Source organism: Anopheles gambiae, chromosome X (genome assembly GCF_943734735.2).
Source record: "Anopheles gambiae chromosome X, idAnoGambNW_F1_1, whole genome shotgun sequence".
Classification (NCBI taxonomy): domain Eukaryota; kingdom Metazoa; phylum Arthropoda; class Insecta; order Diptera; family Culicidae; genus Anopheles; species Anopheles gambiae.
The window spans coordinates 15,632,739-15,653,033 of NC_064600.1; the positions used below are offsets into that span (position 1 = coordinate 15,632,739).

General features: G+C 47.1%; 2 protein-coding genes and 1 long non-coding RNA gene across 3 annotated transcripts; 1 reads left to right on the plus strand and 2 right to left on the minus strand.

Moving 5' to 3' along the window:
* Positions 1-748: 748 nt before the first annotated feature.
* On the minus strand, positions 749-11,578 carry LOC1277350 (uncharacterized). Its single transcript, XM_061649539.1, has 12 exons — positions 11,377-11,578; positions 10,994-11,292; positions 10,328-10,557; positions 9,449-9,714; positions 8,945-9,364; positions 8,314-8,844; positions 7,863-8,246; positions 7,532-7,777; positions 7,195-7,439; positions 3,761-3,978; positions 956-3,662; positions 749-880 (listed from the first exon to the last, which is right to left on the minus strand). The coding sequence occupies exons 1-12, from the start codon at positions 11,477-11,479 to the stop codon at positions 848-850; spliced, it is 5,682 nt and encodes a 1,893-aa protein (XP_061505523.1). The 5' UTR covers positions 11,480-11,578; the 3' UTR covers positions 749-847.
* A 139-nt stretch (positions 11,579-11,717) lies between these two features.
* LOC133391986 (uncharacterized) lies at positions 11,718-19,804 on the plus strand. Its single transcript, XR_009765407.1, has 2 exons — positions 11,718-12,793; positions 19,308-19,804. It is a non-coding gene; the product is annotated as an uncharacterized LOC133391986 (long non-coding RNA).
* LOC133391985 (putative mediator of RNA polymerase II transcription subunit 26) lies at positions 13,176-15,591 on the minus strand. The gene is made up of 4 exons (XM_061649546.1): positions 15,262-15,591; positions 13,570-15,124; positions 13,371-13,498; positions 13,176-13,299 (listed from the first exon to the last, which is right to left on the minus strand). Exons 1-3 carry the CDS (start codon positions 15,319-15,321, stop codon positions 13,464-13,466), a joined length of 1,650 nt encoding a protein of 549 aa, XP_061505530.1. The 5' UTR covers positions 15,322-15,591; the 3' UTR covers positions 13,176-13,299; positions 13,371-13,463.
* Positions 19,805-20,295: the final 491 nt, after the last annotated feature.

Consider the following 20,295-nt stretch of genomic DNA (forward strand, 5'->3'; position numbering starts at 1 on the left):
TCGCGTGTCTTAAATTTGCGTAACTTGAGTGTCGCGTAACTCGGGGAAAGACTGTCCTAAAATGCATTGCCCTATGACTTTATTTTTGGATTTTTAAGTATTTTATACTATAGTCCCGTAATAGGCACACAAAACAGGCATGTTCCTATAGTGGTTATAGTCATACAATCAGTAAAAACAGGGCCTTTTAGATTTCTTTCCGGGATATTTTTGGCAAGTCGTACTGTTTTCACTTAAATAAGCAACAGAAATGAGTTTTCTGTAGGTAAATTACCAAACAAAGGCCAACATTTGCATATTTGGCTGAGAGGAAAATCGTCTTTGAGAGAAGCACACACTATTCCGGGTGTGGGTTGACGACAGTACGGTTATATACAGTACGTTGGAGAATATTTTAATAAATCAAAATCATACATTAATGATTAATACATTAATCTTACGATTAAATTGCATAAGAATTCGATATTTTGCAAGCTCCATTGATATTATACACAGTTTTTGAAGCATCTTTGTTTACCACCACTATAGGGATACATTACGACCACTATAGGAACCATAACACCATTGTACCATTGCCGGAACACTACCGCACCACTATTGGTACATTTACCTTAGTGGCTTCGGAGACTGTGCGTCATCTTACATCAACATATTGACATTTCAAGCATACTCAGAGATAGCCTTTTTTCTACGGAATTACTTACGCTAAGCAGGCGTAGTAAGCATTTATTAAACAAAAATAATTTAACATATAATCAAAATCGCTCATTTGCGGGCGTTTTTGTGTCCCGAGGGGGCACTTCCTACCTAGAGTGTCACACTAAATACGAATAGGAAGTGAAGGTTCCTAAGGCAGCAAACTATCGTCCTGGGTCCAGCCCTGCAAGAGAGGTAGGAAGAAAACAATCAGATTAGCAAACGTCATGGGAAACAAATTCCAACCAATGGCCCTTACCCGCACGGAGCTGTACTTGTACCGATGCCAGCGGGTGGCGTCGTCGCGCACCACCAGCGTAGCACCAGCGTCCGCCGAAACCATTCCCGTCACCGGTGCGACCAGATCGATCGTTTGGAAGTGGCGTAAGCGCACCGGCAGAGCCGCCGCACTACCATCGAGATGGTAGATTTGGATGCCACCGGAGTGGGGCGAAGCGTTGGCGCATCCGGCCGTAGCGAGCATCAGCGTGTCGTGGTTCGGGCGGAGAAGGCGCACGTGCTGGCAGCCGGTGCTGGGCGCCGGCAGCCGGAGCGGTACGAGATGCCCGCGCCCGACATCGTACTGGTAGAGGGTGTCAGTGGCGGTACCATGGCGAAGTAGAATCAGCACCGTCGTACGGTTCAGAGCGTATGTGTCGGTCGGCTGCGAGCAGCCTGCTGCTGGCGGCAGCTCGTGCAGCCGTTGCTCGTTGGTACGGTTCGTAGGGTAGCGGCGCAATTCCACCCGCAGCGACCGTTCGTCCGGGGAGCAGTGGACGCGAACAGTGTCTCCACTGTCGAGTGTTACATGGCCCGGGGAATCGGCACTGGCAGGTTGGCTCGTCCGTCCGAGTGCCGTCCGCGAGCGGGCACCGTGCAGGGTGCGCTGCTGCAGCAGTGCCAGTGGATGGCGCTGTCCGGCGTGCAGCTGCAGCTCGGACGGCAGCTGGACGGTGGCGGTCCGGGCGGCTGTTGCAAGCCGCGCCGAAGCAGTCCGCAGGTGGTACAGGGCGCGTGTCTGCAGGTCGGCCAGCAGCACCGGTCGGTTGAACACGATCGCCTCGTGCTGAGGCTGACCCTCTTCCGGCGTGATGGAGCTGCGCTTCGTCTGCGCCAATGGCCGACCGTTCAGCTGCTGCAGTGCGAGCGGTCCGTCGATGTGCAGCGCGCGGAAGGACTTGGCGCCGGGCACGATCTGGTGCGTATTGTTGGCGGTCGACCGGAGGATCAGCTCGCCGAGCGGTATGCCGTTGACGTAGTGCAGGATCGTGTCGGGACCGGTGAGCCGCAGCTCGGACACGGTCAGCGAGCCGGGGAAGTCCTGGATGTGGTGCAGCTTCGACTGCTGCATCAGCGTCGATTGGCGCTTCGCAAAGGCGTGGAAAAAGCCTTCCAGCGGTACGGTGTTTAGCTGGCCGGCTGCCAGCAGTCCGCTCACCACGATCGATCGGTCAAAGTGCAGTGCGGCGGGACAGGCATGTTGTGACGGATGGCCGCAGAAGGCCAGCCGGGACCAGAAGCTGTCATTGTCGCCGGTACCGCCACCACCGGGCTGAAGAAGCGTTAGATTGTGTACGCTGGCCCCGGTCGGGAAGCGCTTTTCGCCCACAATAGGCAGACGGCCGATGTGGCCAGCGACCCGGTAAAGGTCCGCGTTCGGTCCGAGACGGTCGGCAACGTGCACGCCAGCGATGGTGCGCGCTGTGAGGAAGCCGGTGTCCGCCACCAGCAAGCTGCCCCGTATCGATACCGGATCGGGCCCAGCCGGCAGCAGTGCCTGCTCGTGCTGGAACACGCTCGGCGGTCGTCCGGCGGAGGATGCTGGGTCGCGTAGCAGGCACCCACGGGCCGCCCGCTCGACCCGCTTGATCGAACCGCCGGCCTGGGTGGAACAGTTGCCGAAGTGAACGCTCTGCCCGGCAAAGACGAGCCCGCCGGTAACGAGCCGCGTTTGGTCGAGCGAGGGTGCCAGCAGCAGCTGGTGCAGCGGATGGGTCGGATCGCGCACGTGCCCGTGGATGCTGCCGTGGCAACGCAGGCGCGTCACGCTGTGTGGTATGCGGACCGGCGGCGAACCGGCGACGTTCGGCTCGAACATCCAGGGCGGCAGCTTCGGGAGTTGCAGCACGCTGACCTCTAGCCGATCGATCAGCAGCTCGCTTTGCAGCGGGAGCGTCTCGTCGGAGCGTAGGGCGAGCCGGGCGAGCGGCGTCCGGTTGATGAGCTTCGCGGTGAGGTAGCCGGTATCGAGCGTGCCAAAGTGCCACCGGGCTTCGATGCTCTGCGGTATCGCGTCCGTACCGCGCGTTACGATGCGCCCCAGCTGCCCCGTTTCGTGCCCATTGATGCGGTCGACGGCGAGCCGCTGCCGGATCTGGACCGGTCCCAGGACGCGCTTGTGGCCCGCGATCGGGCGGCCGGGCCGTGCGCCCCTGCTCGGTACCGTCTCCTGGAGCAGCCGCTGAACGGGACAAAAGTTGATGTGCCCGACCGATGCGGCCGCAATGCGCTGCGGGTCGGCCGGCGCGATGATCTTCGCAAAGGACGGAACCTTCCCGCCGACGGCCGCATCGGGGTGCTGGTGGTGCACGGAAGCGACAAAGCGCTGCAGCACTTCGTCGAGCGACAGGTCGGCAAGCTGCCGCACGCTAGCGGTAGTGGCGTTGACGGCGGCCAGCTGAAGCTGCTGGTACCGCCGGCGCGGTGGTTTCGCCAGCTCGGCCAGCTCGTACGCCGTCCTGCCGTTGAAGCCGGCGGTTTGCAGCGGGCCACGCATCACGACCGCGCTCTGTCGCAGCTCGGTACGACCGTACAGTGCTTTGGGTGCGGCAGCCGCCCTCCCGTGCGTCTGCTGTTCGTCCTTGCGCCAGAGGGCGTCCGGGCTGAGCGTACCGTCGATCGAACCAGTACGCAGGTGCGTCATACGCAGCGTGCCGGTAAACTCCTTCACATCACACACACGAACACTGGCAAGGCGGGGGCATAGGAAAAAAGTAATTTAGTTAGACATTTGATTCAAAAATGCTCGCGGGCAAAAATCGATCGCCCGAATTGTGTGACTTACTGCGCACCGACGTCGATGCGGTTTTGCTGCATCGAGTGTAACCGTTTCGCGATGCGTGCTGGCTGTACATGACCCAGCACTGTCGCGTCCTGGAGGTAGAAGCTGTTCTGCCAGTTGCGATGCGTCAAGCTAAACTGCCACAGCGCGACGCTGTTCAGCGTGTTCGCAAACAGGTACTGGAACTGGGCCGCATGGTACGCAAGCGGGTGGTTTATTACCTGTCGGTCGTTGGACGAGAGCGTGCCAAGTAGTGCGAGAAAAGATGTTAATATTAATTGGCGTTTAATTTTCACGAGCTGATTATTTTTTCCATATTTTCATGGGACCGGCCAATTTGGGAAATGTCGATTAATCGGTTGGGGAAAGTCGAAAGCATTGCTATGAAGGTGGTGTGTCTATCACGTAGGGGAATATAGTTCTAACGATAAAGAAAATTATTTTTTAGAAATTAAAAAAATAAGAGCTATGGAATTTTTCCACAAACTGCTCACAGTTTGCGTTGTCTTAGCACCAAATTAAATTACTTCAGGACTTTTCCATTAGGACAGCTCAATTTGAAGCAAATTTAAATTACTGGATTCAAATTTTAATTATAGTTAGGGTAAGTGTACCAATTATGGCTATAACGAACACTATTTTCGCTCTGAAATAGTTTATTTGCATTCTAAAACCACGGAAGGATTTTCCATTTCAAATGTGAACATTTTAACACATTTGTGCATCATTAGTTCCGTGCTGGCCACTTCCATTTGTGAAATATCAGCCTTTTAAAATACGTTGCTATGTTGTTTTGCATCTCTTACCATTTTGCTAAGAGCAGGACTGCAGAATATTAGTGATTTTGAAGTAACTAACCATCGTTTTGTCTCAAACTCATCATTTTGGGACAAAATCAACAAAATCAAAATTTACCATCATTTTATCGAAAATGTGCTTTTTTGCGTATGACCACAATTGGTACAAGTGAACATCGGTGTACCAAATATCGCAGTATGGATGCTTTGATCACAACTGTCGTTTTGGTCGTAGTGCGTAGTTAACAAATGAACAGATCGGGTTTTTCGTTATAAGTTTTGCAATCTAAAATGTGAATATGTGTTTTAAGCATCATTTATTTGTAAAGGATTATAAAATCGAATCAGTTTCATGAAAATAAAGCAGTCTCGAATGACTTTCATACGAAGAAAGCGAAATCTTAAGCCGCTCGAGTCGCCTTATTGCCAAATGCGCTCTTGTTCTTCCCTGATCGATAGTTAGGGCTAGTCATGACCAGTATTATCTTGGCCAGAAGATAGTTGGACTATGGCTACGGTTCTTAATTCATCCAAATTCACACAGACCACCCTGATTTGTGCTCCTCTTCGTATCGCGCTGAATCGGTAGCATGCTTCGGTATCCCTTTCAGGTGATATGAAGGATAGTCAGGTGATATGAAGTGTGTCCAAGCACGGTGTAATCAGAAATGTGTAAGAATTTTTTTTTTTTTTGAAGGATTAGCCCCATCAATTGTGCGATTAATTGAGTGTGGCTATGAATACAACCAGTGATAGAAAACGGATATATTTGATACTGTTAATTTTACGTATTTTATGGTGGTTGTTACATACTTATATTGGTGCAGTCAGTGGCGGATCTAACGGTAGGCGGACTAGGCGGTCGCCTGGGGCCCCGCCGATTTAGGGGCCCCGTAGATTGCCATTCTATAGTATGTACTATGGACAGAGTACTAGCGACAAGGGCCCCCGGAAGGATGGCCGTTAGGCCCCAAGGCTGGCGAATCATTTGCACCCCACACTCGCCCCCCCCCCCCCCCCTTAGGAAAAAATTTTAGAGCCTGTGACTGATGATCGAAGGGGCCCCGACTGTTCGCAACAGCAAGTTTAGTGCAAGTTTAATTATTCCATTGAAAAAATCGTAAATTATATTTCAAAAACGTTAATAAGACATTGTCCGGTTCGTCGAAACAGATTTTCGAATGAAAATGCCAAGAAGAAAAACAAAATCTTTGTACGATAAGTAAAATGTCGAACAGCTAGATTTAGAACGATATTCTATGAGGGATATAGGTCACTTGATTATGAAACTAAACATTCAACTTGTTGTAAGAGTATGTTTCTTACCAATAAAACAGGTTGGAAAGTGCGCGATAATTCGAGAATCAAAGAAAGTGAACATTACAAAATCTGCTAAGCAGCGAATTTAATGTTGGTCAATGAAATTGGATTTAAAGTATCCCTGAGAAACACAGCAGAATGATAACTTGCTGGACATCCTACAACTCAAGTGGTACCGAGTATTAGAAGGCGCAGTATTATATTTTGTAAAAGAAAGATAAATAATGGAATCGTCATTTATATATCAGCAAACGGTACGCTTTCAACTGAAGATTATATTTTAGCTACAGTCTGAACTCATTGGTTGAACTACGATTGCCTGTGCTAACTATTAAATATATGCTTTTTAGTTACTGGGGTTTCCATACTCACTCATGCTTTTTAATTGAATTGCCAAACAACTATGGATCGTTCAACTAAAAAAACATTCCAACTGAAAAAAACGTTCAACTATTGAATTCTGACTGTATTTGGATGAAACGATGGATTTGTTCCGCAGCCGATCATTCTTATTGACAATGTAGCATCCCATAAGACTGCTGTGGCTAAAGAGTTCGTTAAAATTAATAACGTAAGGCTTTGGTGCTTAGCTCCGATAGCAAATATGTTTTCCAAGTAGATGGCAATCGTGAGAGGTCCTCAGCATAATCCAAAATTGGTACTTCTACACAAATATGTTGAAGTTTAGTTAAAAAAACATCTCAGCATAACCTCATAGGCATTTTGTTCATAGGCCCGTGAGTGTTTGAACTAATCCTTTACATCAATAGTTTTTAATAACTTTTCGGCCCAAAAAGCCTAATTTTACCAAAATACTTGTCTATTAGTTCAACCTAACAAATCAAATTAATGGTACAAGCAAATAATGTATGGTTTCATGAAGCACATCCTCCATAGCAGCGTTGCAATTTTCCTTTAATGTTTGGAAACTTTCCAACGAGTGGCCCACGTGTCCCATTATTTTATTCGAAACCCTGTGTCATTTTAGATTGCGCAGCAAACTTGTAAGCATATTCAATTTTCTCGACCGGTCTTGAGATTCGATTTTCAAAACAAAATATAAATTCAAACTTCGATTGAACCAACCTATTTGTCTCAAATCGATTTAAATATTAAAATGAGCCAGCAAGACAACTATTTATCAAGCTATTCGTATGACACATTTTTAAGACATCCGTGCTTCAAGCTGTGAAATGTTCAAAAAGGTAGAAAAGGAACATTGTCTACAATTTGGTATGAATATTTCACTATTTTTGAACTCAAACCTTCAGTTGTTGATAGCAGCATAATTTCGAAGGGATAATAATTGCCTACACCTACCTGGCGTTCCGTGCGTAGCAGGTACTGGTCGTACGGCTTGCTCGTCACCGACTGTCCCATGAGCGTAATGTTGGCTGCATTTATGCTAGCCACCTTCAGCCGCAACGAGCCGTTCAGCAACAGCTTGCCGGTGTAAAGCTGTCGGAAATCGCCCGGCCGCGTACCAATGTGCGGGGTGAACTGTTGTTGCTCGTGGTTGGCAATCAGATCGCCAAGAATAACCATCTTCTCCGCTCGTACGGGTGCTGCAACAAATCAAACACCCCAGGGTTAAATAGTATCAAACCTGCGTGGATGCGCACAGGCAAACGAAAACACATTTCTTCCCAATACCAACCATTGATTTGGAGGCTTTGGTGTGCTCCGTTCCGATTCGGCTGTACGGTGGTGGCGTAATTCGACAGCAGATCCCCGTTTACTTGGTGCAACTGTAGGTTGTGGGTGAATCCTTTGCTCACGAATACGGGCCCAGTGATCGTTTGGTTGGAGAGTCTGTCCAGCAGTTCTCCGCTCCGGATGCCGTTCAGCGTGCTGGCGAACTGTAGATTTTTAATGCACGGCTGTCCCGCTAACACAAGGTTACCTGTGTGCGCGAGGGGACCAAAGATTAGTGGACGAGGTTATGGGTTTTGTGCGGGGGAAGTTTGGCGCATAGCGCAACTGCGCACCTTTAACCTGAACGGTTCGCTGGTACGAGGAAACGAGTTGCCTTAGCCGGAAACCGTTCAGCGTGTTGCGCAGGATGAGGTTACGCGTGCGGCACAGATCCGTCTTGATGGTGATACCGTCGCTAGCGTACCGCAGGCCCGACTCGATGATTTCCGTCGACAGCGGTTGCCCGTTCAGGTGGTCCGCATTCAGCCGGAAGGACTTGACGGTGCGGAACACCTTATGTCCCCGGTAGCCGTGGGTCGCCGCATCCTGCAGCACCGTTCGCGTCGGTATAGGGATCTGATTAATGTGCCCGTGCTCCACCCGAATCGAGCCGGCAGTCAGCTCGTCCAGCTGCATAGTGCCGGGCAGTACGTTCATTTTCGAGCGCAGCAAAAATCCTGCCAAAACGCAAACGCAATCAGGTTAAGCAGTGCCGGGGCTACGAGGCGGACGACGACGACTTACGTTTGCTCAGTGCCGAGTCGGTAACGATTTCCTTCGCCTTCAGCACGCGGTAGTATGAGGAGCCCATCGTCACGCGCGTGGTCGAGCGCTCGTGCCTCGTGCGCTGCTGCTCCGTGCCGCTACTGTCCTGCGCTCGGACGGCGCGTATCCTGGAGCAGCGCGTGTGCACATTGCCGGCCACGTGCAGATCGCCCTGGATTTTGGTGCGCGCGCGATTGCGCAACAGCACCTGGTTGAGATCGGTGGCCATGCGGTAGTGGCGCAGTAGCAGCGACTGTCCATTCAGCATGGTACGGGACGGCGGTAGCAGATGGGGGTTATCGTGCGGCAGCACCACACTGCTCAGCTGCACCGTCGGGTGCAGGAGTGTGGATCGAGCCGGGCCACCCTGCGCGATTGCGTCCAGCACCAGGTTTTTGCGCGATAGCTGCACCCGGATGACGTCGATCCACTTTTTGCGCTCGTTCAGCTCCTGTTTCAGCCGGTGCAGACAGCTGTTCAGTGCTTGGAAGCCGCTCGCTTGTGCGTCTCCTGCAACAGAGAGAGAGAGAGTACGTGCACGTGTGTAAAGAAACAATGTCTTTAAAGTGTTTAGAATTAAAAAAAAACGATGCGCGGCAACGCATTTTACCTTCTGCCGATCGTGCAACGCTCATAACGGACAGTTTGTAAACATGCAGTGCAGTCGAAGCATTGGTGGGATTTTCGCCCGGCCCAGGGCAATAGAACTCGGTCGCTAGCAGGACCTCCCCGGCAGCGGTCGCTCGAAGCCCGTACAGCCTTCTTAGCCTCTCTCCAGCGGAGGCCGGTGTTAATTGTGTCCTTGATTCGGACGCGTTTGTGCCTGGCAACGTGAAGGGAATTTCCGTCTCGAGCAGATCATGCTTGCCGCTGCTACCGCTACCTCCATACAGCCGGACGGTGTCCTCGAACGCAACGGCAAGCGTGTCCTTCCACCGGGTCAGGGTTGTGATGTGCTGGAACTGCTGGGACAGTTTGCGCGTGCGTACGAACCTTCCCTCGGCACTCCACTGATAAAGATAGGATTTGTCTGGAAAAAAGAATAAAAAGAAAGTCTGCATTCGAACAAATAGGCGAGACTGACTACTTGCTCTCAGTTGCTGCTTTGCATCACCTTTGCTAACGTGTCGCATTAGATACAGCTCGCCGTTTAATGTAAACGATGCTAGTGGCCCGTACAGGAAGAACATTTCCTGCACCTTCACCGGACGTTCGGTACTGTCCAGCAGCAGCACGTGGGCCAGGGAGCGCTCCGGCAGCTGTGCATAGTCCAGCGCCAGCAGTAGCAGCGTGCTGGGACAGTGGCACCGTACGTCATCGATCGAGGGAACTTCCTTGGTGCTCTCCAGCGAAAAGTACGATTGCTGCCATCGGTAAACGCTAGCGCAGGTGGTGTGGTGCGAATAGAACAACAGAGAAAGATCGTTGAAAGTAGGTGGAGAGTGGGGGGGGGGGGGGGGGGGGGGTTATTTTTTATGTGCTCTTTGGAGCGTACGTCGGAGCGTACGGAGCGTCGGAGTCGTCCGGAGTCGTCCAGAGTTGTCCGGAGTAGCCCGGAGTTGTTCGGAGTCTTCCAGAGTCAACCGGAAGTGAAGTGGGTCGGAGTCATCCGGAATCGGGGTCGGTCGGAGTCAACAGGAGCAATGTGCATTTCATTTCGTTGTGTTTTTTGTATTTGTGCGTGCACTGCATATACAGGCTCTAACTGATTTCGGACGATTCTGACTCCCAGCGACAACGACTTCGGTTGACTCTGGATGACTCTGGATGATTCCGGATTACTCCAGACGACTACGACTCCAAACGACTCCGGAAGACTCCGGGCAATTTCTGATGATTCCGAACGACTGCAGATAATGCTGGGCGGACCTATTTTCCGGAGTCTGTCGCGAAATTATCGGAGTCGAGTCGGAGTCGATTTGTGCCCACTTTACCCATCACTTGTTTGTTTTGCGTGTTACACACATACACATATCCACAGGAAAAAGCTTACCGAATCTTGCCAGTGTTGGCGTACGTGACGATCGTGACCATGTAGATGCTGTCGTTACATTCCAGCAGGTGAGCTTTCGAGAAGTTGCCCGAGTACTTGATGCGCTGGATCGGTTGCGCACTTGTCGCACCGATGGCGGGATCCAGATCGGCCAGAAACACGTTGTGCCACTGGTCTGTGGTGACCACGAACAATAAGTGATCCGAGTCGCCCAATTTAATATCCAGAACCTAGGATGAAACAAGTTGTTTGTGGGGGTGTTTTTTTCCTGTAGGCGCGTCCCATTGCCCAATTAGTGTAGCACTCACTAGAGCACGTCACTCAATTTTAAATCGGTTGAACACATTACGTACAATGTGTTCCAATTTTTCATTTAATTACGCACTAACTGTTTCTCAAAAGTTTTTTTTAGTTCTGTAAAGGGTGTCATTATTTTTTTTTATCAAAATTGACACTATTTTTAGGAAAATTTAAATCTTTTTTTTCCTCACCGTTGCCTCACTTCTTTTCAGTAAATTGTACAAATCACTGAAGGCTTCTAGTGTGGCGTGTTACTAACACTATCATACCTGCTACTACTATTACCACTGCCAAGTAATCGTATACCTTTCACGTTGGCCGGAAAGTTCTTCTGCGCTTCTCCTATCAGAATCCTGAAACCCTTACCTGTAGCTTCCGCGCTTCGACGTAGCGCTTGGGCAGGGTGCTGATGAGCGATTTGACCATACCGCCGGATGAGTCCCCATCCTCGATGCGATACAGCCCGGTTCCGTCGAGAAGATACAGCTGCAAACCCTTGGACGACCGTTCGAACACAAATGGCTTCTCGGCCGAACAAGGCAACTGGTACGCGACCGCGGCCGACTGCGGCTGTTCGGCCGCCCTTGGCTGCGGCAAGCGGCTAGCGGTAGCGTTAGGGCTAATGGTGGTGTTGACCACTGTAGGGACGGTAGTCACGGGTTCAACTGGAAAGTGGATCGATTTGGCGTGTTCATCACATTTCCAATTTCTTGCAAAGCTGCGTTGAGCTTAGAGCATTCCGCACTTACCCGGAACGATGATAGTGTGGACGGGCGGGAAGCAAACGCAGCTTAGCATCACAAACACCGAACAGAAAATCGACGCACGACGGCACCACCGGTGGGGCACCATTTTTTTTTTCACTTCTCGCGCTTTGCACGCGCCGACGCTGCTGGGGGATAACGACCGCTCAGCGCAAGCCACTCCGATACAATGATACAGAACTGGAAGGAACGGCCACGTCGGGCTGCGACTGTGAAGCTTTCGGTGGTGTTAGTGTACTTAAGCGCATTGCGCAATGTGTGCGATAGGTGAAGCCGTATGGCAATGAAAGTACAGATGCGTGTTTGTGAGTAGACGTTTTTGCTCGATCCTTTGGCGGACGAGATGGGCAAGTGTGCTGGAGTGAACCGAAATGTGGGTTCAATAATCTGCTCAGGTTGAAATATAATATAATGGCAAAACATTTGTTACACCCGCATAATAGAAGACACATGTGGTCAGCGAATTTTGCAAGGTTCCGCTACGCACACTGCTTCCTTTTTTGTGAAGAATATTACAGTCATATCGTATTGTCGATAAGACATTTCTATACCAAAAGTAACGTGTAATAGTGCAAAAGAATATGAATTTTGCTTTTGCACAGTCAACCTGCTTTTTACAAAGCATATTTACATACCCTCTAAGGCCTTCTATAGGCGATTCATATAATTTAGATTTTTCGAATTTAAAATAAATTATAATCACCGGTAAACTGTTGCACCGATGGGTGGCTCCGTAAAGGGGCTCATCAAGTTTACCGTGTCAAGTGGATTTGATTTGAACAATGATGGTTTTTTTTGGATTATCAATAAGATTTTTGATGTATCGTATTGGAGAAAACCCGACTCCGGCCACTTTTACAATTTTACTACTTCTTCATTACGCTTTAGTTGAGAGATCGAGATCTCGTAAACAGATACATCAATATCGTGATAAAACGTTTGCTAATCGCCCTGTCGAATGTGTCCTTGTGCAGATTCACCCAGCCAGGTTGAACTGTAGTACAATGACACCGTATTTTTTTTTACTTTTTCTCTCAAAGCAGTGCGATAATTTCGATAACACTCCCACACACTTACCCAGCTCGGCCGACAAACGCATACAGCAATCGATATAGCAGAAGTACATTCAGCAAACCTTGCCTGTGTATTCGTTAGCATACGTATCTTGTGCTTAAACACCACCACTATTAGCATACCGCCGGAATAAGACCATCTCACCTGCTCACCTGAATCGCACCATGCCACAGTGTACCGGTAGTGCTCGTGCTAAGTGGTCGCTTTTCCTCCAGCAAATTGCAGCAGTATGCCAAAATGTCCCTCCAATAGTGGCATCATAGGTGCGTCTTTGGGGTTTTTTGGATTGTGATTCTAAGTAAACTCGTTTCCGGTATCATGGTTTAAGGTAAGCTAATTAAGGTAAGGTTTAAGGTAAGAGCATCTGTATAAAATTTAGGACGGTCGAAAACAGTGAGCTGTTTCGTTCACTGGTCGTGTGAGAATTCCTATTCGTAGTATTTAAATTTCGCAACGCATTTCGGTGTACACTCTTAGCCAATATATCATGCGGAACTTCCTACGAGTAATGAAACTGAGCGATGTAATGTGCAAACCTGTGTTTATTGATTTCGAGTTCATTTACATTAATTTGCAATCGTTTTAGTGAAGTATTACAATCAATGGTGCCTTTACGCTAAGACACTTGCCAAATGGTTTATAGTTTGCCAAATATGCGGGAATCAGCAGTCGCTCTCGGATCAGCATCCTCTATTGAATTACACCGCTGAGTGAATTTGTAGGTTGCGCATGTTGAACGATAATGTTAGTAATTAATGGTGCAGAAAGTTCAAGCAAATGTAACATAAACGTAACATAAATAGTTAGGTTTAAGCATCAGAGATAAAAATAAGACTGTGAATGAAAATTTGAAAATTATCAAAACAAGGTATATGCATTTTCCTTTCCAAGAAGGATAAACTTACCGGTAAAAGTACAAAACAAACTAGCTCAAAATAAAGAAAATTAGTTTAAGTGCAGCAGCGAACTTCACCATCATCAGTAGGATTTCATGGTAATCAACAATTAAACGCCATTGACATTGATTGACCATCTGCGTGGGAAATTGTGTTAAGAGCTCATTACTCCTAAGAGGCAAAGCTTCTTCTTACGTATGTAACTTACTGTTGTTAAGGATTACACGCACGGGCGGCCATCCACGACAAGCACTCGATGTGCACCACTGCCCCGAATCATTTAGTTGTAGTTTTGGCTTCCTTTGGTCTATTTGCTGCTGGTGTTGTTGTTGATGGTAGTGCTGCTGTTGCGGCAGTGGCTGCTGTTGCGGCAGTGGCTGCTGTTGCGGCAGTGGCTGTTGTTGCGGCAGTGGCTGCTGTTGCGGCAGTAGCTGCTGGCGTTGCTCTTGATGGTGGTGGTGCTGCGGCAGTGGCTGCTGGTGATGCTGTTGAATGGTGTGCTGTTGCGGCAGTGGCTGCTGGTGTTGCTGTTGATGATGGTGCTGCTGCGGCAGTGGCTGCTGGTAATGCTGTTGAATGGAGTGCTGCTGCGGCATTTGCTGCTGATGTTGCTGTTGTGGCTGCGGCATTTGCTGCATTTGCTGTTGCGGCTGCGGTTGCGGCTTTTGCTGCTGATGTTGCTGTTGTGGCTGTGGCATTTGCTGGTGATATTGCAGTTGAATGTAGTGCTGCTGTTGCTGCTGATGTTGCTGTTGATTGTAGCACTGCTGTTGCTGCTGCGGCATTTGCTGCTGATGTTGCTGTTGCGGTTGCGGCATTTGCTGCTGATGTTGCTGCTGCTCCTGCGGCATTTGCAGCTGATGTTGCTGTTGATGGCAGTGTTGCTGTTGCGGCTGCGGCATTTGCAGCTGATGTTGCTGTTGCGGCATTTGCTGCTGATGTTGCTGTTGCTCCTGCGGCATTTGCAGCTGATTTTGCTGTTGATGGCAGTGTTGCTGTTGCGGCTGCGGTTGCGGCATTTGCTGCTGATGTTGCTGCTGCTCCTGCGGCATTTGCTGCTGATGTTGCTGTTGCTCCTGCGGCATTTGCAGCTGATGTTGCTGTTGATGGCAGTGTTGCTGTTGCGGCTGCGGCATTTGCTGCTGATATTGCTGTTGCGGCTGCGGCATTTGCTGCTGATGTTGCTGTTGCGGCTGCGGCATTTGCAGCTGATGTTGCTGTTGATAGTGTTGATGCAGCTGCGCCAGTTGATGCATATGTTTATGGTAGTGCAGCTGTTGTGGTTGCGGCATTTCCTGCTTATGTTGCTGTTGATGGTAGTGCTGCTGTTGTGGCGGCGGCATTTGGTTGGAAAGGTTGATATGGCAATTCGCGTACATTATATACTCGTTACACACTTGTTGCAGCGGCAAAACAGTAACTTGTGTATGGGTCCCGTTGGGCAATTGAAGAACTACGTCCATCTTGACAAACTGCCACGGTCTCGGTAGATGGCGCTGCTGCGGCGGACAGGGAGTACCGATCGCACCGAACGGATTCGGTTGCTTTCCTCCCGGAAGCCCTGTATTCGGGGTAGAATCAGCGAGCTCCGAAAGGTCAGCTATCTTCACCTGTTGCTGCTGCCTTTGCGGCAAATCTGACCCGATATGGGACAATGGCATCGGATGTCCGGGCACTTGCTGTTGCACATTGTTCACTGCCATCAGATGTGGCTTTTCTTGTGCCGGCAGCTGGCGCACTTCATCCACAGCATTACCAGAAGACTAACACACCACAAAAAATATAAAAAAATGCAAGAGATAAAACTCCAATGGCGGTAGATCTGTAGATCTGCTGCTCCACACCGCACCAGTGTGGTAGCAGCGAAAGGATTGATCAAGTGAAAAATTCATTATTTTACCTGCAGTAATGGCGTCTCGTCATTACTCGTACGGTTCGATTGATTCGGTATGGAATCCATTACACAAACGTTTGATTAATCACTGCACAAAAAAAATGCGTAAATCACTTAGGGAAAGTTTAGCGTCACTAGACACCGCACACAGAAGCTACACAAAAAATGGCGCCCAGGAGCTTGTTAGGTGGCGTGCCGCACAGAAAATGGGAAGAAAGAGGAAGTAACGTCCAGTCGAGTTTAACTAAAACGAGTAATGTCCAGCCGAGGAGAGCGAAAGAGACGGAACTATAGCAGTTCGCCGTTACTGCTTACCCGGCGCTCTAGCAGCAATCGAACAAGACATCGAACATGAAAAATGTATGGGATTTGACATGTTCGATTTGTTGTTTATGAAATCGAACATGTCAAATCCCATATATTTTTCATGTTCGATGTCGTGTTCGATTGCTGCTAGAGCGCTGCCTTACAAATGGTGTACAAGCTGTCCCCGAGATACGCTATTGATGCGGACCGAGTAAAAATCGCGTAATGTCGAATTTCCGTGCAAGTCGAAACTCACGGTTTCCTGCCAAAATACAGCAAATTTTCGTGTAATTTTGCATTTTAGTGGGTGGTTGTAATGGCTAAAGTAATAATTCATTACGATTCTGACTGAAGATTACAAAGTTGAGTCTTTTTGAAAGATTATTAAAATGCGATGAAATGGAAAATTATTTAGCACTTTACAAATGACTTTACAATCAGTATAATTTGCTCGAATAATTGTCAATTTAAGAAAACTATGTATCTCCGTATCTGCGTAGAAGAGGTACTGCGTATCTCGGGGACTACCTGTAGTGTATTTTTTCCCCGGAAGCAAACTTAGCATGTTTTCTCGTTCTTGTTACGTTTGATTACTTGGTAAACAAAGCGAGAGAGCTTGATGAGTTTGCTCCCAAGAATCAGAGATGGAATTTGTGTGGGGGTGGGGGAGGGGGGGGGAATCGATCAGGATATAGAAAAGTGACATTACAGTAGGTAACAAATTTCATACCTAGTTGGACAAGTTTAATTATTTGGAGGTAATTTATACTACAAGGAAAACAATAAATGAAAAATATCAATTACGCCGTTCTCTTTTCTAACAAAGAAAAACTCGATATATCATCAAAATGTTCGATTCAAATTATCAAATTATCGATTCCAGGCAGTACTGAAATTAATGAGAAGACGGTTCAAAGCGATGAAAGCTCTAATGGTGTCATGGTTCCCGCCGATAGATGGCGCAATCAGTTTTTGATTCTGAACGTCTCGTTATTTTTATATTTCTATTCTTGTGGTAATTGCTTTTGAAGTGCAATAAAGTACAGCCAGTATGTTTTTCTGATTTTTTAATGTGTTGCCACAGCAAATAAAATAGATAAAAAATAGATTTGTTGATTCGCCACTTTAACTCTGATATTTCAATTTGTTTTAATTTCTGACTTGAAAATTTTGTTTTGATTGAATTGAATTGGTAATTGATAATGAAAATTGTGAAGTTGTGGGCTAGATTTTTCGAAGAAGACGAAGAGAAGACGAAGTTACTTACGTCCTGCATTGGCTAATCGATCTGCTATTTCGGATCCGTTAATGACCATGGATCCAGCAGAAGGTGACTGGTGGTAAATCCGGTATATTGCAGCGTTGTTGGATGTTCGTATCACAAATGGACCCAGATTTAAGTACCTGAAGGACACTTGTGCTGTAAAGATTACGTTAGTCTTCGTTGTGTAGACCTTCGACACCGGTATCCAAGGTAATTGCAGGGCTGTTACAGCTAGTGCCCATTTTGCGTTACGCAAATAGATACCGTACAAAATCGTCATTGTTTAAACCACAATCACCCAATATATATTCCACCTTATGCAATTCGTCAGTAGCTGCCATAAATCCATTGATGCTCGCTTTCAAGTAGATGTCATTTACATCGATCTAAAAGCCGCCTTCGACAGGATATCTCACGTCATATTACTAGCAAAACTCGACAGACTTGGCCTTCCAGATCCTCTAGTTGCTTGGCTGAGATTATACCTAATGGGCCGTACTTATTCCGTTAGGATGGGGTTCCATTTATCTAGATCCCTCCGTGCTTCTTCTGGCGTCCCTCAAGGCAGCAATCTAGGACCTTTACTATTTGTCCTTTATATAAATAATGTTTCCACAATCCTTCCTACCGATAATCACCTGCTCTACGCGGACGACACTAACATCTTTCGGCAAATCCAGGGACCAGACGACCATCGCATACTCCAGGCTTCACTAGAAGAATTCGATAACTAGTGCACGCGAAACTCCTTAACCATTTGTGTTGATAAGTGTGTTACCATCACCATCCGCCGTTCGCGCTCTCCAGTGTATTTCGACTACACGCTAATTGGGCAAACTTTGCAGAGAGTCGATTGTGTCAAGGACTTGGGTGTTTTCGTCGACGCGAAACTCACGTTTAAGCAACAACTTGATCACGTTGTGACAAGATGCAGTCAATTGTTAGGTTTAGTCATTAAAATAACTCGCGAGCTCTCTGACCCATTCTGCACCAAAACTCTTTATTGTGCTCTTATTCGGTATGGCAGCGTTGTGTGGTAGCCCTCCTCTGCTCGGGGGGTTGCGTGCTTGGAGTCCATCCAGCGTAGGGCCTCCCGTTTCGCGCTCCGTACGTGAGGCAGCAACAACGACTACACAACAAGGTGCTTGTTGCTAGGGTTACCCCAACTCGACGACCGAATACGAAATGCTAGGCTGGCGTTTATCGTCGGGCTTCTCAACGGTAGCATCGATTGTCCGGTTTTGCTCTCGTCGATACAGCTATACGTGCCTGCAAGAACCCTCCGCCCTCGGGCGATGCTGGCCATCCCAGAGACAAGGACCGTCTTCATCTTCATCATCCCGAGACCCGTTTTTGCGTATATGTCTTGCTCTGAATGCAGCAACTGATGAGCCCGGCATGACGATAGCAAATGTGTTGAGTCGCATTAATTTACTTCGCGCCTCTCGCCAGAATCTTTAGCGTCCTTGTTATTGTTGTGTAAAGCGTGTGACTATTTATGTTATATTCCTATTGTACCCTTACATATATCGAGTGGGCTTATGAGGTCCGTCGATCATTTTAATAAATATACAACTACATATACAAATCACCCCCACCATGTTTCATATATTTTTTGTCTTTTTAAAATGAATGCTTCCTTAAAGTAAATTTCGCTAAACTGCATATGCGATATGACTAACTAGATTATCTTAACAAAGATACAAAGCCCGTTGCTATTGCTTTCTATTTTGAGCTCACTTTTGACAATGTCATGAAAAGTGTTCACAAGCAAACTGATAATAGCAATCTAATAATAGCTACTATTGGGAAGTTTCCAATGCTTGAATTTCCTACGCACTCATGAACTAATCACTCATGAAGAAAAGAATTGAGGTAATTGAAGTTTAATCTGTATTCAGAAACATTGATAACCATTTTCATTGTTTACTATTCCGTGACCACGAATCAGTACCGTTCAGTATGCAACGGTCTTGCTGGAGGAACCAAAAGTTTAACAGGCATAAGACAGCGCATATTACGTTCCAACTGGATATTGAACACTGAGTGTAGAATGAAACATCGAATCGGCACTCATAGGCACAAAATGTATTCCATCCTTTGCATGTAACCCACCGATGAGTTATATATACTCTATTTAGAAGTAGGACATGAGTCCAAAATTTGCTTCAAACCAACGTCCATTGCATAAACATAAACAATGTTTAATTTAACTTTCAAAATCTTCACACTGCTTTCTGTTAATTTGCTCTAAACGCATCATTCGCCTGTTCTCTTTCATAGACCGTGGGTATAGTTTATAGAAATATTTAATTTTACGGTCAAAGAAGGCCATATTTCTTTGATGATAGGGATACGCCATAGCAACACATTGATTTATTTTTCCTAAGATGAAAATCTCTGAAATCAAATTGCTCGAGAAAAAAGAGCATTCAAAATCTAACAAAACTCATTTTCCTCCATCTGAATTCTACTTTCCTAGGCAAAGCAACAACTTCTATGCATATGGGGAATGCATATGCTCGAATGGCTGAAAGCTGATAAACTTCCTTTAGACCACCTTGTCATGATAAGCAAGGATGGCCCGCAAGACAACCAAAGCATGGAGCGCTAAAAACACATCAAGCTGATTCGTCAAAGAGACACCTCGTTGAATAGGATGTTGGACAGGACCATTACCAGTTCACGTCATACACAATGCAGTCAAGTATGGAATGCGTTGAAAGAGCTTGGGATTTGGGTGTCTGAGATGGCGAAGGTAGTTTGAATAGCCATCCAGGAAAGAAGAATTTGAAAAAAATTGTAAAAGTAAAAACCTTGTAAAATGCATTGTAACTCGTTGAGTAACGTTGGGCACTATAGCATAGGTCCTACCTATGAACATGAACTATTTTTTTGCATTGAAAGTTGAAACACTCGGAAAGTAAAACAATAAAAGCTTATCATAAAGAGGTTATTGTTAGGAACCTGTCCTTAAAAGGCATTCAATTTTTAATTTGATTTTTTATAGCGGTGTGATGCCGAAAAAGTGATCAAATTTCTGGGTACCAATGGTTTTATTCTTTCTCAATTTTACGAACATTACAAATTTACGAAGCTTTTATCTCGGATTGATTGGAGAAAGCTTATGAAGAAGAAAAGAGAGAGAATGACTTTGAAAACGAACATTTTTGTATTGACAGTAGATTGAAAAAAAGAGATGATTTTAAAAAAGCTTTAACTTATCAATGTGTTGGAGGGAAATTTCCATATTTCGATTTCACCTTTCGTAATTCATTATTCTCCTTGCTTTTCTGAACTTCAAATCTTAAGGATCTTATAGACTTAGGATATTACAGGTTTTCAAGGATAATATTGACATGTTCAGCGTGTTGTTGGTTTGTTCGAGCGTATAACTGACTTTCAGCGAGATATTGAATTCTTCGGAAGCAGGCGTTGACATGTTGGTCGATACTTTAGTACTGTATATT

What these genes read in the sequence shown, in the direction of transcription:
- LOC1277350 (XM_061649539.1), bottom strand. Translation starts at nt 11,479, where the DNA reads ATGGTGCCCCACCGGTGGTGCCGTCGTGCGTCGATTTTCTGTTCGGTG. An exon ending in AATGCGACACGTTAGCAAAG is followed by an intron (nt 9,365 to 9,448) that starts GTGATGCAAAGC and finishes TCTTTTTTCCAG; the next exon opens with ACAAATCCTATCTTTATCAG. An exon ending in CGACTCGGCACTGAGCAAAC is followed by an intron (nt 8,247 to 8,313) that starts GTAAGTCGTCGT and finishes GCGTTTTGGCAG; the next exon opens with GATTTTTGCTGCGCTCGAAA.
- LOC133391985 (XM_061649546.1), bottom strand. Translation starts at nt 15,321, where the DNA reads ATGGATTCCATACCGAATCAATCGAACCGTACGAGTAATGACGAGACG. An exon ending in ACGAGACGCCATTACTGCAG is followed by an intron (nt 15,125 to 15,261) that starts GTAAAATAATGA and finishes GTGGTGTGTTAG; the next exon opens with TCTTCTGGTAATGCTGTGGA. An exon ending in GCGTGTAATCCTTAACAACA is followed by an intron (nt 13,499 to 13,569) that starts GTAAGTTACATA and finishes TTTCCCACGCAG; the next exon opens with ATGGTCAATCAATGTCAATG.